General features: G+C 36.8%; 1 protein-coding gene across 3 annotated transcripts; it reads left to right on the top strand.

Annotated features, from left to right (window-relative positions):
* The first annotated feature begins 1,763 nt into the window (after positions 1 to 1,763).
* On the top strand, positions 1,764 to 13,436 carry LOC109206811 (tRNA (guanine(37)-N1)-methyltransferase 2). 3 transcript variants are annotated; one of them, XR_002064907.1, is made up of 11 exons: positions 1,766 to 2,072; positions 2,602 to 2,699; positions 3,785 to 3,889; positions 7,480 to 7,542; positions 7,712 to 7,785; positions 8,256 to 8,760; positions 8,840 to 8,959; positions 9,144 to 9,308; positions 10,057 to 10,163; positions 12,180 to 12,281; positions 12,764 to 12,838. XR_002064907.1 is itself a non-coding variant. In XM_019369675.1 (11 exons), exons 1-11 carry the CDS (start codon positions 1,972 to 1,974, stop codon positions 13,004 to 13,006), a joined length of 1,467 nt encoding a protein of 488 aa, XP_019225220.1. In that variant the 5' UTR covers positions 1,767 to 1,971; the 3' UTR covers positions 13,007 to 13,436. The 3 variants fall into 3 exon arrangements, 2 of the variants coding, with proteins under 2 accessions (XP_019225221.1, XP_019225220.1); XM_019369675.1 differs by lacking the exon at positions 12,180 to 12,281 and adding an exon at positions 12,953 to 13,436 and having other exon boundaries at positions 1,767 to 2,072; XM_019369676.1 differs by lacking the exons at positions 10,057 to 10,163; positions 12,180 to 12,281; positions 12,764 to 12,838 and adding an exon at positions 9,519 to 9,923 and having other exon boundaries at positions 1,764 to 2,072.
* The last annotated feature ends 341 nt before the right edge of the window (positions 13,437 to 13,777 follow it).

Here is a 13,777-nt window from a genome sequence, read left to right as displayed (position 1 = left end):
AAATTCGGATTTCGGCTTTGCCCAAACTATGTCCACCCCCAGTTTTATTCGGCAGAACTCCTTCCAAACCCTCTCAAAGCTATACAATCCGTCTGAAACTTTTTGAGTTCTATCATTTGACCTTATTTATTTGTCTCAACACGATACATTTTGGGGATCTTTACTCAAATATCTGTTCATATTTATTGTTTGCTTTTTCTTACCATATACATAGATTATACATAAAATATACATATATTATACCTCTACTAACTATTTTTAATTTAAGTAGTTGGATGAACTTCAGCACACTTGGTTCAGCACACTTGCTACTTCATGCCCGTCTACTAGAATGCTGAAGTTCTGCGTGATTGCCTTTGCTACTTCAGCCCAGTATGCTGAAGTTACGCGAAAAAGTGGGTACGCTTGCAATTTTTTTTGCAAAGCGGGCACAAGTTAAAACGTGACCCAAAAAGCGGATATAGATGCAAATCCCCCCATTCTTTTGAGAAGTATTTAATGGGCTCAAATAGGCAATTAAATAAAGGAATTTTTACCTCCTATAGCAAAGGTTAACACCTTATTTATTTTAAATAAAACCATTTAAAAAAATTATATTCTATAGATACCTTTTAACGTTTATAGCAAAATATTTAATTTTGGTTACCTCCTAGCCCTAAGCCACTAAATATGCCATTCTCTTCTCCCATCCCATTAAAATTTTCGCTCTCCTCCTCTTTCTAACGCATAGCAACAACAAACCCTAACCCACACAAAACAAGCGCAAACCATCATTCTTTTTTGCTAAGTATTTAGTTTAATTTGGTTCAACAAATTTGACAGCTCCATATATAGTTTTTATGCTTACCCCAAAAAACTTTAGTTTAAGGAAGGATGCACGATCTGTCAAGATCAAGAAGAATATGGATATGGTCAAATTCAAGGTTCGCTGCTCCAAGTACCTCTACACACTCTGTGTGTCCGACTTTGAGAAGGCCAACAAGTTGAAGCAGTCACTTCCTCCAGGTTTGAGCGTGCAAGATCTTTGTAGATGGAAGGACTATTTGGCTACAAGGCGGAAATTAGGGTTTGTTGTTGAGCAAAGACAACGGAGTTTGGGTTGAGCAACTTGATTTTCTGTTAATATATTTCAATGTATTTTCAATGTATCATGCTGTATTTTCATGTATTTCATTGTATTCATTGTCTCTTTTTTCATTGTAATTCAATGTATCTCACTGTATTCCGTGTATATCATTGTATTCACTGTCTTTTTTTTCATTGTATTTCAATGTATCCCGTTGTATTCTATGTATTCATATATTTTTTCAATTAATATAATTTATGTATTCAGATGTATTATATAATTTATCTGAAGATTGCTATGTTTTTGGGAGTTTTTCCAGTTGAGAATCTTTTTTATAACCGGAAATACAAATTTTGTGTGTTATAATTGAGTTTGTTGAGTTATATTAGTAGTCTATTATGTTAATTGATACACTTTCCGTTTAAAAACAGTGTAATCCCCTGTTTCACGCCGTGAATACAGTCGAATACAGTAATCTGTGCAGCTGTAATCCCATGTTTCACGCCATGAATACAGTCGAATACACTCGTGCAACTGTAATCCCATGTTTCACGCCATGAATACAGTCGAATACACTCGAATGCAACAACTGATTAGCTAGATTTCGCTGATTCACGCCTATTTTTGCTACTGTATTCATAAATACAATACTTTAAATACATCAAATACATCCTAGCACACAGAAAAGTTATCTATTATAATACATACTGACCGTCTCTGCTTTTCCGGCCTATTTGTTCCCTCCACTTTCACCTCCGTTTCTGCTCAATACAAAACCCTAAAACCCCAAATCGAATTTGAATTCTTCTAGTGTTGGTTAATTTGTTCCTAAAAGCACCTTCACCACTTCTCTTTGAAATTCTTGTGTGAACCTCCACTAGTATCACTAATAATTATCGCGCAAAATGGTGGAATTGGAGGAGAGCAAGTTCGACATGCGCCTGGAACTATGGGCACTTAGGATTCCTCGCGAGCATTGCAAGGCTGCCATGAGAATACTCCATGGGTATGGATTATCCGTCCTTTTAGATTGACTTTTTTGCTAGACAAATTATCATATAAACAATTGTTTTCCTTGTCAAAATAAAAGTAATGTATATGACACGAGGGTGATCCTTGATAACTGTGTAGGCGTTCGATGATATTCCTCTGCTAAATTTACTAACAAGTTAGAACATGCCTTATGTTAGATGCTTGATTCTTGTGAGTAAATCCCACAGTTCATATCTTCTCTATATTCCAATTTAATTAATTGAAAAGCCTTAATGTACACGGACTCATATGTGGAACTCGCTTTTCTCCTATCTATTGGTGAATGAAAAGTCACATATCTGAAACTCACATTAGATGTTGTTTGAAAGATCACTTTTTGGCTCGCAACTGTATTTATTGTTATATTTACTGCTGTAGAGCACCACACCTTCTACAAAAAATGCTAAACATCAAATCTTTTGTTGGTATCTCCTTTGTTGAGTGTCTCATTTACCTTTTAACTCTTTTTTCCGCTGCTGGTGATGAAAGATCATTTCTTGTAGGCATTTATTGGATAGGCCACGCGTAAAGCCTATCACTGAGGATCCAACAAATGAAAAAACCCGGTTCATGATTTTCTCTGAAAAAGTCAAAAGACCAGGTAAATGAATATGTTACTTTATGACAGATAGTCTAGGAACATATCCCACTGATTTCTGCTGTAAATGGAAATTTCTTGTCTGTTGAGATTTGAGATAACTGACCTCTTTCATGCATGAAAAAACTGAGCATGAGCATTCTCATTTTATGTCATGACTTGGAAAACAAGATCTGCTACGGGGACATCCTTGCAATAGTATGTATTCTTCTATGCATACCCGTAAGAAGAAAAGAGAAACAACTAAAGAGTTGTCAAATATAAAGCAACGAATCAGAATATCTTGATTCACTTTGATGAAAGTTTTGCATCTTGCTGGTTGACTGGATTGTTGGCTCAAATCAAGCTTAAATTTTGTCGCATTTTTACCAGCTTGGGCAAGATAATGTGGGTTTATAGTTCATTCCATTCCTTGATTTAGAAAGCTAGACAGGAAGCTCATTACTGCCTCTTCCCATTCTTGATCAGATATGATCTTCGGAATTGACTTTTCTTTGCCTATCATGTTTTTTTCCTGCTTCATCCACGAAAACAATTAGAAAGCAGAAAGCTCTTGGGACAGACATTTCTTTTTATCAGTTTTATTATTGTTTTCTTCCTTTTCTTTTTGAAGGTGATTGTTGGTATTATTTTGCGTTAAGGAGTATATACTAATGCTTTAGTTTCTATTCAGACAATTCAAGATAGGTCATGGGCTCTGGCTATAGGAATTTCTGATATATAGTGTAATACTTCCGATGGCAACTCTCTGCTTGCAATAGCCTTCCTTTTCTAATTAAAACAAGGTTGTGTGTTGATATTTCTGTGTCATATATTGTTCTCAACCAAGTATTGGCTGTATGAAGTTTTTTTCATACATTATTCTTAAGCAACTTTGTGACTCAGTAACTAGTTCATTAAGAGGACTCGTCATCCGTTTATGTTACTTGTGGCTTCTATTCATTTTCTGTCTAGTCTCATCCTGGGAGCCACTGTTACTAACTTTGGATGTCTGAGATTCAAATTTATATTGAACACTGGTACATTTTGACCACTGTCATCAACATCTTTTTGCTAACATGCCTATTTTTTGGCCAATTATGATACAGACTTATCTGATATTCCTGCTCAAAAGCTTGCTGAACTAAAAGGCCTGTGTCAGTTTGAAGTTGCTCCCTATTTGCTGACACTTGGTTATTCTTACTGGAGTGCAGGTAAGCGATTAGTCCTCCACTATAAGTTGAACTATGAGTCCTATTAGCTTTTGATAGTTCCTGATATTGTACATCTTTCTTTTGCGATACTGCAATCCATTTGACTGGAATAGTCCGGATTCTAGCTTAAATAATTGTCTCTTCTTTTCTCTCTCATTCATTCTGTATATTCTTTCTGAAATTATGTAAACTTTCCCGAGGTGATATTCATTTTAAACAAAATCATAGTGGATACAAATTATCAATAATGTTAGTAGAACAAGAATGATTTCAAAGCTTAGTTTGGGAACATCTTGCATATTCCGTTACTATTGCAAAATGTAGCTCACCTTAATAAAAGGAAATTGTAGAAAGGCGCTGAAAGTTGTGTATCTTGCGAAAATAGAAAGCCACTAAAATTATGTATTCTATGTCGAGTGAAATGCATCAAAGTGAAGTGCATCAAAGACGAGGGAGCATAGTTTTGATGGAAGAGACACATATTAGGCGAAGATGGCAATTGTACTTCCATAAACTCTTGAGTGAAGAAGGGGATATGAACATTGTGCTAGGTGATTTGGAGCACTCCAAGAGTCGTCGAGATTTTAGATTTTGTAGGCACATAAGAGTTGAGGAGGTCGAGGGGGCTATGCGTAGGATGAGCTGGGGTAGAGCGACCGGGCTAGACAAAATTCCTATGGAATTCTAGAAAAAATGCGGGTAGGGCAAGCTTGGAATGGCTCACTGGGTTGTTTAACGTTTTTCTAGAACGAAGAAGATGCTAGAAGAATGGAGGTGGAGTACGTTCATTTGTTGTACATGAACGAGGGTGATATCCAAAATTGCAACAACTATAGGCGTATCAAGCTGTTAAGCTATACAAATGTTTGGGAGAGGGTGGTAGAAGAAAGGTTGAGGAGGATTGTTGCCCATTTCTAAGAACCAATTTGATTTCATGCCAGGTCGTTCGACTACGGAAGCCATTCACCTAGTAAGTGGTCGAGTAGTATAGGGAAATGAAAGACTTGCATGTGGTGTTCATTGACCTAGAGAAAGCATACGACAAAGTCCCGAGAGAGGTTCTTTGGAGATGTTTAAAGGCTAAAGTTCTGCTTGTAGCCTACATTAGGGTGATTAAAGACATGTACGATGGAGTTAAGACTCGAGTAAAGGATAGTGGGAGGAGACTCAGAACACTTCCACGTTGTGATAGGGTTGCACCTGGGATCGGCCCTGAGCCCGTTTTTGCTTTCCTTGGCAATTGACGCACTGGCGCGGCACATTCAAGTGGAGGTGGTATGGTGTATATTATTTGTAGATGACATAGTTCCAATTGACTAGACGCGAGGTGGTGTTAACGAGCGGCTAGAGGTATGGCGACAGACCCTAAAGTCTAAAGGTTTCAAGTTAAGTAGGATCAAGACAAAATACTTGGAGTGTAAGTTCATCGACGTAACCTAGGAAGCAGACATGGATGTTAGGCTTGATACACATGGCATCCCTAAGAGAGATAGTTTCAAGTACTTTGGATTAGTAATACAGGGAAATTGGGAGATTGATGAGGATATCACACATTGTATTGGAGCAGGGTGGATGAAATGGAGGCTCGCTTTTGGTGTTTTGTGTAATAAGAATACAACAACAACAATAACAACAAAAAACCTAGTGTATTCCCATAAATGGGGTCTGGGGAGGATAGTGTGTACGGCTGTACGCAGACCCTACCCCTACTTTATAGAGATAGAGAGGCTATTTCTATAGACTCTCGACGAAAGGTCTTGTGTGATAAGAATGTGCCACTAAAGCTTAAAAGTAAGTTCAACAAAGTGATGGTTAGAACCAACTTTGTTGTATGGGGCAGATTGTTGGATAGTCAAGAACTCTCATGTTCAAGAGATGAAATTAGCTTAAATGAGGATGTTGAGATGGATATGTGGCCGTACCAGGTTAGATAAGATTAAGAATGAAGTTTTCGGGAAAAGGCAGGAGCTGCCCCTGTGGAGGATAAGATGCGTGAGGCGAGGTTGAGATGATTAGGGCATGTAAAGAGGAAAAGCACAGATGCCTCAGTTAGGAGGTGTGAGAGGTTGACCTTGGTGGGTACGAGAAGGGATAGAGGTAGGGCAAAAAAGTATTGGGGAGAGGTGATTAGGTAGGACATGGCGTAGTTGGAGCTTACCGAGGACATGACCCTTGATAAGAGGGTGTGGAGGTCGAGAATTAGGATGGAAGGTTAGTAAGCAGTCGAGAGTTTCTCTTTTTCTTTCTCAGACCGGTAGCATTAGTGTTAGACCGGTAGCATTAGTGTTAGCAGGGTATCTTTTTATTCTTGGATTGTTGGTACTATCTTTGATTGCATTCTTTCGCTTCGGTTTTCTTAATATCTTGTTGTTGTTACCACTCGTTACCATCGATGTTGCGCGGACTCTCCAAAATGCTGCCGCACCTGTGTCGGATCCTCCAAAAATACACTACTTTTGGAGGATGCGACATGCACCCGGAGACATTTTCAGAGAGACTGAGCAACATAGGTTACCATTGCTTCTTTTCATCTTGTCTTTAGCTGAGGGGCTATTGGAAACAACCTCTCTGCCCTCCTAGGGTAGGGTCCCTAGGAGTAAAGTCTGCATACATACTACTCTTCCCACACCCCACTCGTGGGAACTCACTGGGTTTGCTGTTGTCGTTGTTGTTGTGTTTAGCAGTTCAAAACCAGTAAAATTTGTTATACTGAGAAAGGAAATAACTATACCCTTAATTGCAATTTTTAGTTACCGTCCGTTCTGGCAGTGGTGCTATCAGTGAAAATGATTTTTGACGGTGGCAAAGTATTTTTGTTTTGATAACTTTACGGTGTTAAAACTTCAGCCTCCTATCTCTAAACTGTAAGATTGTGTTGTCTATGGCCTTATTGCGAGTTGGTGTGAGCTATAGTTAATAACCTCCTACATTATATTTCTTGTAGTAATTTGGTAAGTTGTTTTATTTGTTAGGTTAGCACCTCTGCTTATATAGACCTTATTTTAAATATTTCATAACCTGCCAAAAATATCTTTTGTAAAGTAGGCATTTAAGTGAAATTGTGTCTCTCATCATTTTTACCCTTTCACATGGTTGTAGAGGCATCTACTTTTGACCCTTCCTATATTCTTGTGTCCTTTGTTAATCTAAATAAATTGAACTTGAAAAATGGAGGAGAGGTGTGGGGGACTTGCAACAGGTGAACTAAGAAGTAAATAATCTAAAATACAATAGTGCTCTCATTTGTGATCCTTACTCATGCATTTCTTTTATTTACCATTACCATTTCTTTGTTCATCAGCTTATATTCATGTGCATAAAAGTCATGTTAAGCGTACCATATATGATATATATGTATACCTGATACTTATAGTTTTGGCATCCATTTACACCTCCATCAATGTCGTGTCATTATTACACAAAATATGCAATTTTCTTGTCCTTTAGAATATAACTAACTCACCTAAGAAGACATGCAATACAAAGTTATAAATTTTATGACCATTACAGATAGGTTATATTGGTTTCAAATCCAATAATTGAGATTCACATGACTAGTTGCCTTATTTTCACCAATTGCTACATTGCAGACCATATATTAAAGCAGATTCTTCCCCCTGGCCTTGAAGTACCATCATCATTTGAGACAATAGTTAAGTATTTCAATGCAGCATTTTTCTCTCTTTATCTTTTCTATACTTTCTTTATAGGTTTTAGAGAATCTTCATTGTACATCTCTCTTCCTTTAATTCGAAGTCAGAAATTTCAGCATTCTGTCCTTCCAACTGAGGTCCCTAAATAATTGAGGTGATATTTCTGCAGGTCACATTGCTCATTTAAATATAACTGATGAGCTTCTTCCTTACAAGGACGTAATCGGCAAAGTTATTTATGATGTATGTTCTCTAATTTATGGCCTTAATGAATGTGTCTTCCATTTAGCTATGTCCATGAAAAAAGGAATCAACATACACTTGGTTTTCCCCTCTTATGCATGAATCTCTGCTATAGTGCAATGTAAATGTTTTGGATCAGATTTAATTTCGTCTCCTTAATATTTTTGATGGAACTAATTGATAAGAATGAGATACTTGTTTTTTCTCCCTAAACAAAGATCTTTCCTACTTAAGAAATTGCTTTTCCTTAACCTAAGATTTGGTGCCAGACACTTGATTTTACCTCATCTGCATTAGGGCCAAGCTGCTCCCTTCCATCTCCTTCACTTTATCTCCAGGCATCTATGTGATAATATTTCTATCATGGTTTCAGTTTCGTTTAATGAGAGAATTCTACCCTGTTTCTGCCTTTCCCAAGTCACCGATCTTTTTCTTAATTTGAGCAAGTTATTCATTCCTGATCCTTCCAGAAAAACTACCCCAGGATCCAGACAGTTGTGAATAAAGTTGGAACAATTACCAATGAATTTCGTGTGCCAAAATTTGAGATACTGGCTGGGAAAGATGATATGGTCACAGAAGTGAAGCAATATGGTTCAACTTTCAAGCTTGATTATAGCTTGGTGTATTGGAATTCTAGATTGGAACATGAGCATTTAAGGCTGGTCTCACAGTTCCAGGTAGGGGAGACCATATGTGATATGTTTGCTGGCATTGGTCCTTTTGCTATACCAGCAGCGCAGAAAGAATGTGTAGTGTATGCAAATGATTTGAACCCAGATAGCATTTGTTATCTGAAAATTAATGCCGAAATCAACAAGGTTGATCATCTAGTTTACCCATACAATCTGGATGCAAGGAAATTTATTTCTCAACTCATGGCCGTATCCTGTAACGGAAGCAATGCCGAAGCTGATGCCGATTTCTCTGAGAAACCCAGTAGCCAAGCAGATGGAGAGACACTATCTAAAGACTGTACGTGAATTATTCAGCTGTATACTGGTTATCTTACCCCCAAAAGCATTTCATTTGTTAATCTGGACTACCCCTGCAGATGAGGTCAAAGAAGTACAAGAGAAAACCTCATGCAACATTGCAGGACCTGATGATTCATCTATGGTGGCAGCTGTGAGTGTAACTTCCGTGAAAAGACGTTCTGAGAGTTCTCAAGAAGGTGGGGCTGGCAAAGAAATGATAAATGCTCTAGTGTGCTTTGTGATAATCAATTATGTGCATATTTAAGAGTTAGTTTTCTGTTTTATTCCTGTCGAATATGCTGAACCCAGTATATGTGTGAATACCATGCTTTTGAGATGCTTTGAACACAAATAACTAAATTTGCTCATTTGGTGCACTAGAGGGAGAAGGCAGATCTGCTGTCAATGATGGTGTTTCTGTTGCTGGTAGGAAAAAAAGAGGACCAAATAAGAGAATGAAGGGTTCTGAGTCATTGAATACGAAGCCCTGGGAGCATGTGGATCACGTGATCATGAACCTACCAGCTTCTGCTCTGGAGTTTCTTGGTAAATCTACTATGATTATTTCTCCCTCCAAACATGCATATCTTTTACTGTGGTCAACAGTTATTTGCTTGTTAGCTGTCTTTGTCCATGTTTCTGAATGTCTCTTTCTAATACCATATGTAGATTTATCATGCAAGAATCTGACGGGGATAATTATGATGGTGTTTTAAGCATCAGTGGAAATGTTTTAACTTTGTGTCTTAATTTTAGAATCCAACCAATTTACAAACTGCCGTAAGGAGGGAAATGTGAGAAGCTTGCCCATTGCTTCCAGCAGCACCAACATTGGGTCAAAGCCCGGAAACATGTTTATCTTTTGGAGATACGTTAATGGACTGGTGCCCAAGAGTCAGAACCAATCTTGTCCTCTAAAACAAAAGGGAAAAGTAAATGTGTTTCAAACCATATATGTTTGCTGGTCATCAGTTCATGTTATGATGTATTAAATTAACCACATTTTCAGGTTATCTAGTTTTTGATGCAATAAACTGTTCAAGTCAAGTCCATTTGTTGTATTTAGCATTCTCTTGTTCAACAAAGGCACCTCCTTCTGTGATAAAAATAGAACTGATATTACTCTAAGCCAGCAGGTTATAGCTGTGTTTTATGGGTGCATTTTCCTGGAAATTACCTTCTGTTTTCTACAACCTGCGGTTAAACAGAAAATGTGTTGGCTTGTCGTCAGACAATGATATTTGCTAATGTATTATAACATGAAGGCAATTAATAATTGCTTTCTGTTCCCTAGATGCCTTTAGAGGCCTTATCAGAAGGAGATATTGGAAGGGATCTTTACCCTGGATTCATTGCTATTGCTTCATGCGGGCAAGTGAAACAGAAGACTACATAATTTCGGTAATTCCTAGTTTAAAAGTTAATTTGTTCTACTTTGATTAATTTGTTGTACTTTGACTTTGCATTTCAGTTTGCAAACAAGACTTGCTCACTCTCCAGTTATTTTGTCGTGCTTTTATGATCCCTGAGCAGCATCTTGAAATTCAGAAATCGGTTGTGTGCTTGTCTGCTATTTTATTGTCTCATAAGGCCTCATTTGTTGCACTTTAGATTTCAAACATTAAGTGTATTTATTTTTAAAATCTGAATCTTAATAATTTAGATCTTAATCATTAAGCGTGTTTGTTTTATTACTTCACAACCACTTAATGTGCCTGAACACGTATAGACGTGATCTAAAACAGACTTAATTTAATTAAGATGCTATCATCCACATTCATTATTAATTGCCATTACTGCGTACCATTATCAACTACTACCATGCCACCCACCCCACCACCACCATTCTCAACCTCAAACATACACTTATCCACCTCAACTACTACAACTAACCACCCTATCACCATCAACAACCAGCCGGCACTGTCCACCATTATAAACTACCACCACCCACCATCACCTTCCTCAATCACAATCAACACCACCACCACCACCCACTATTATTAACTATCACCACCCACCACCATCATTCTCAACTATAATTGACATCACTACTAATCACCTACTACCCATAACTACCACCATCAACCAAAACCACCACCAACCACCGCCTCTAGTCGGCATTCACAAGCACCACCGTTGGCCATCACCACCACCAAATACCATATATATATATATATATATATATATATATATATATATATATATTACATTATATATGCTGTTATTTCTTAATAATTAAGTTCTAAAGAATCTGAAGCTAAATAAAATATTGAGGTTGATAGTGAACCAAAAAGTAAGGAAGTAAAATATAACGGAAAGTAAAAAGGGCAGCCCATTGAATTAAGCTCCGGATATGTGCGGAGTTCGGGAAAGGATCGGACCATAAGAGTTTATTGTACGCAACCTTATTCTGCATTTCTGCAAGAGGCTATTTTTACGGCTCTAACCCGTGATCTCCTGATCATATGGTAGCAATTTTATTGATTACGCCAAGTCTCACCTTCTCATATATAATGGAAAGTAGTGCTTTAAAAGATGGGGGCATAAGTTGGGACATTTTTGCCAATCATAAGGTAAGGCACAAACTCCACAAATATTAAAAGAAATTGCTAAGAAAATACGAAAAATTATGAAACTAGCACAAAAAAAAAATGTGCAAATATTAATTTGCATGTATAGACATAATAATATATGGAACATAACACCCATCAAATTCTAGTGAAAAACAAACATTTTATACAAGTAATATACATTATAATTAAACTAAATGTTCTAGACTATGACTGCCCCATGAGCTTGTGGGACCATATATTCACCTGAAAACATTTAGAGTATGTGTCACAACAAGCCAAACAAATTGTATAAAGTGGACGATAGGTTTTTGTATTTTTATGAGAACTTCGGTTGAATTTCACAGTGTAGCAAGTCACAAATACCAAACTTGACCATTTGAAATATTGATGGAAATAATAAAGGAAAAATGATATTGTATAGTCGCTGTAAAAATATAGTCTAAAAAATGTATAAAATTTGTATAGTGTTTGTATATATATATATATATATATATATATATATATATATATATATATATATATTACATTAATTAGTATTTTATTTGAATTTTATGTTTAATAATTTTCAAATAAAGATAAATTTTATATATTCAAATGTTAAAAAAACAAACCGTCTTAGTCATTTAGTATTCAGATCTTAATACACATCTTTATATTCAAATGTATATTCAGATTCAGATGTCTTAATCTTAATACACATCTTGATATCAGATTCAAACGTCTTAATCTTAAAAAATAAATAAATGAGGATAAGCATATCAATTAGCTGTGATGTGAATACTTTGTATTTGGTTTAACAATCAACATTTGGTTTTCTTTTAATTAATTTAAGTTGTTACAGGGTAAGGCCCTCGAGATTTCTTAAGTGTGAATTTGATAAGAATAATCCACTGCAAGACTACTATACCAAAGATTGGTAATAGTGTACGGGCTAACGTTGCAGGTTTGCAGTAAAGCTTTATACATTTCCTCAATAATTGCTGCGCACAAGATTATTTGAAATGTACTCGGATCATAATAAAATGGAACACGTTCATGACATGAAACGATTTGCATCTTTCGTAGCAAAACTGAAATAGGAAAGTTCTTGGGGAATCTCAATGGGTTAATAAATTACAGATGCACTTAATACAAAATGGTAGTTGATTAGCACACTTTGTTTTCATGTTTACCAAGTCCTTGAATAACTAGATTGACTAAATCTATGAATCATGTTGTAGCTTGCATAGTATTCGATATCTGAATAGTATATCACAGGTCAAGCTGGTTAAACTGCTCTCAGTTAATACTTACTAGTCTATTTTCTCCTTATAGTGCTACGGAGATCTACCTTTACAATGTCCTTATTCCCATCCTTTGGCCTTTAGTTCAGCTAGTCTACATTTGCTTGTATGTCCGTGGTGATCTCAATTTGGTGATTTGCAGGTTGCAGAGTCTGCCCTGGGAGCCAGAATACAAAGCTCTGTATTTCACAGGGTTAGAGATGTTGCTCCAAATAAGGTACAAGCTCAATAGACTCAACTTCTTTGGAGCACAGCATTTGTATTGTTTTGATTCACGGGTGTTATTCTATCTTTATGCCCCTGAAGCTGTTGTTTTCCTTTTGTTTTGCAGGCTATGTTTTGTTTAAGCTTCAGATTACCAGAAGAAACGTGCATTGATGATTAAGGTTAAACCATGATACCCTCTCAGGGAAAGAATCGTGAAAAAACAGAATGCACTTTGTAGCTGGATTTCAAGGTCGGAAGAAATGGCACTAATTACTCTATACTGTCTTGATGCGTGTATTGGAGTGCGCTAGCCAAAAGAATCCTGTCCTGCAGAAAGAAGAAATGAGATAAAACTTTGACAGCAGCATCTACCGGCATCCGCGATGTTGTGCCGTCTACCATTTTGTCTTATCCGCTTCCTCTCACATAACACAACATAAACCGGAGCAGGAAACAGGAAATGCTATTATAGCATTTATTTGCGAAATGCTTAACGTTTTAGTTTTTCCTCTGTATTGATTGAGTTGATGCATATTTTACTCCAGGAGTAAATGAAATACTTTTTAAAGTGACTATTCTTTTCATATGAAATCCATCTTTTTTTTTTACCCTGCAATAGGGGCTTTGCGGATGCAGGTCCCCACTGCCACATTTATGACGTTCACTTATCGGCAAACATATCCCCTAAGCCCCTTCTCCTTGATGTATCCTTGTGGAAGTTGACGATGGAATTATCTTTTGGAGGATGTATATCTTCTTGAATAGGAATGGCACCAGAGTGTCGAGACACTTTCCTGAAAATCAAAAAGCTACAAAAAGCTTAAAACTTTGATGAAAAAAGAAGTTTAAACAACAATAAGAAGGATTGCACGAGCCTTTAAAACACGTCGATTTTGGTTGGAAAGTGGGGCACTGTCGAGGATTCTTTTCACTATCCTTGCATAAAAGA

The sequence above is a fragment of the Nicotiana attenuata genome, unplaced genomic scaffold (genome assembly GCF_001879085.1).
Source record: "Nicotiana attenuata strain UT unplaced genomic scaffold, NIATTr2, whole genome shotgun sequence".
NCBI classification, from domain to species: Eukaryota; Viridiplantae; Streptophyta; class Magnoliopsida; order Solanales; family Solanaceae; genus Nicotiana; species Nicotiana attenuata.
This window is presented reverse-complemented; position numbering and strand designations above follow the sequence as displayed.

Bases quoted from the DNA above. Each gene is read 5' to 3' on its own strand.
- LOC109206811 (XM_019369675.1), top strand. From the start codon at position 1,972: ATGGTGGAATTGGAGGAGAGCAAGTTCGACATGCGCCTGGAACTATGG. The intron at 2,073-2,601 runs GTATGGATTATC...CATTTCTTGTAG, and splicing joins GCCATGAGAATACTCCATGG to GCATTTATTGGATAGGCCAC. The intron at 7,543-7,711 runs TTAAGTATTTCA...ATATTTCTGCAG, and splicing joins ATCATCATTTGAGACAATAG to GTCACATTGCTCATTTAAAT.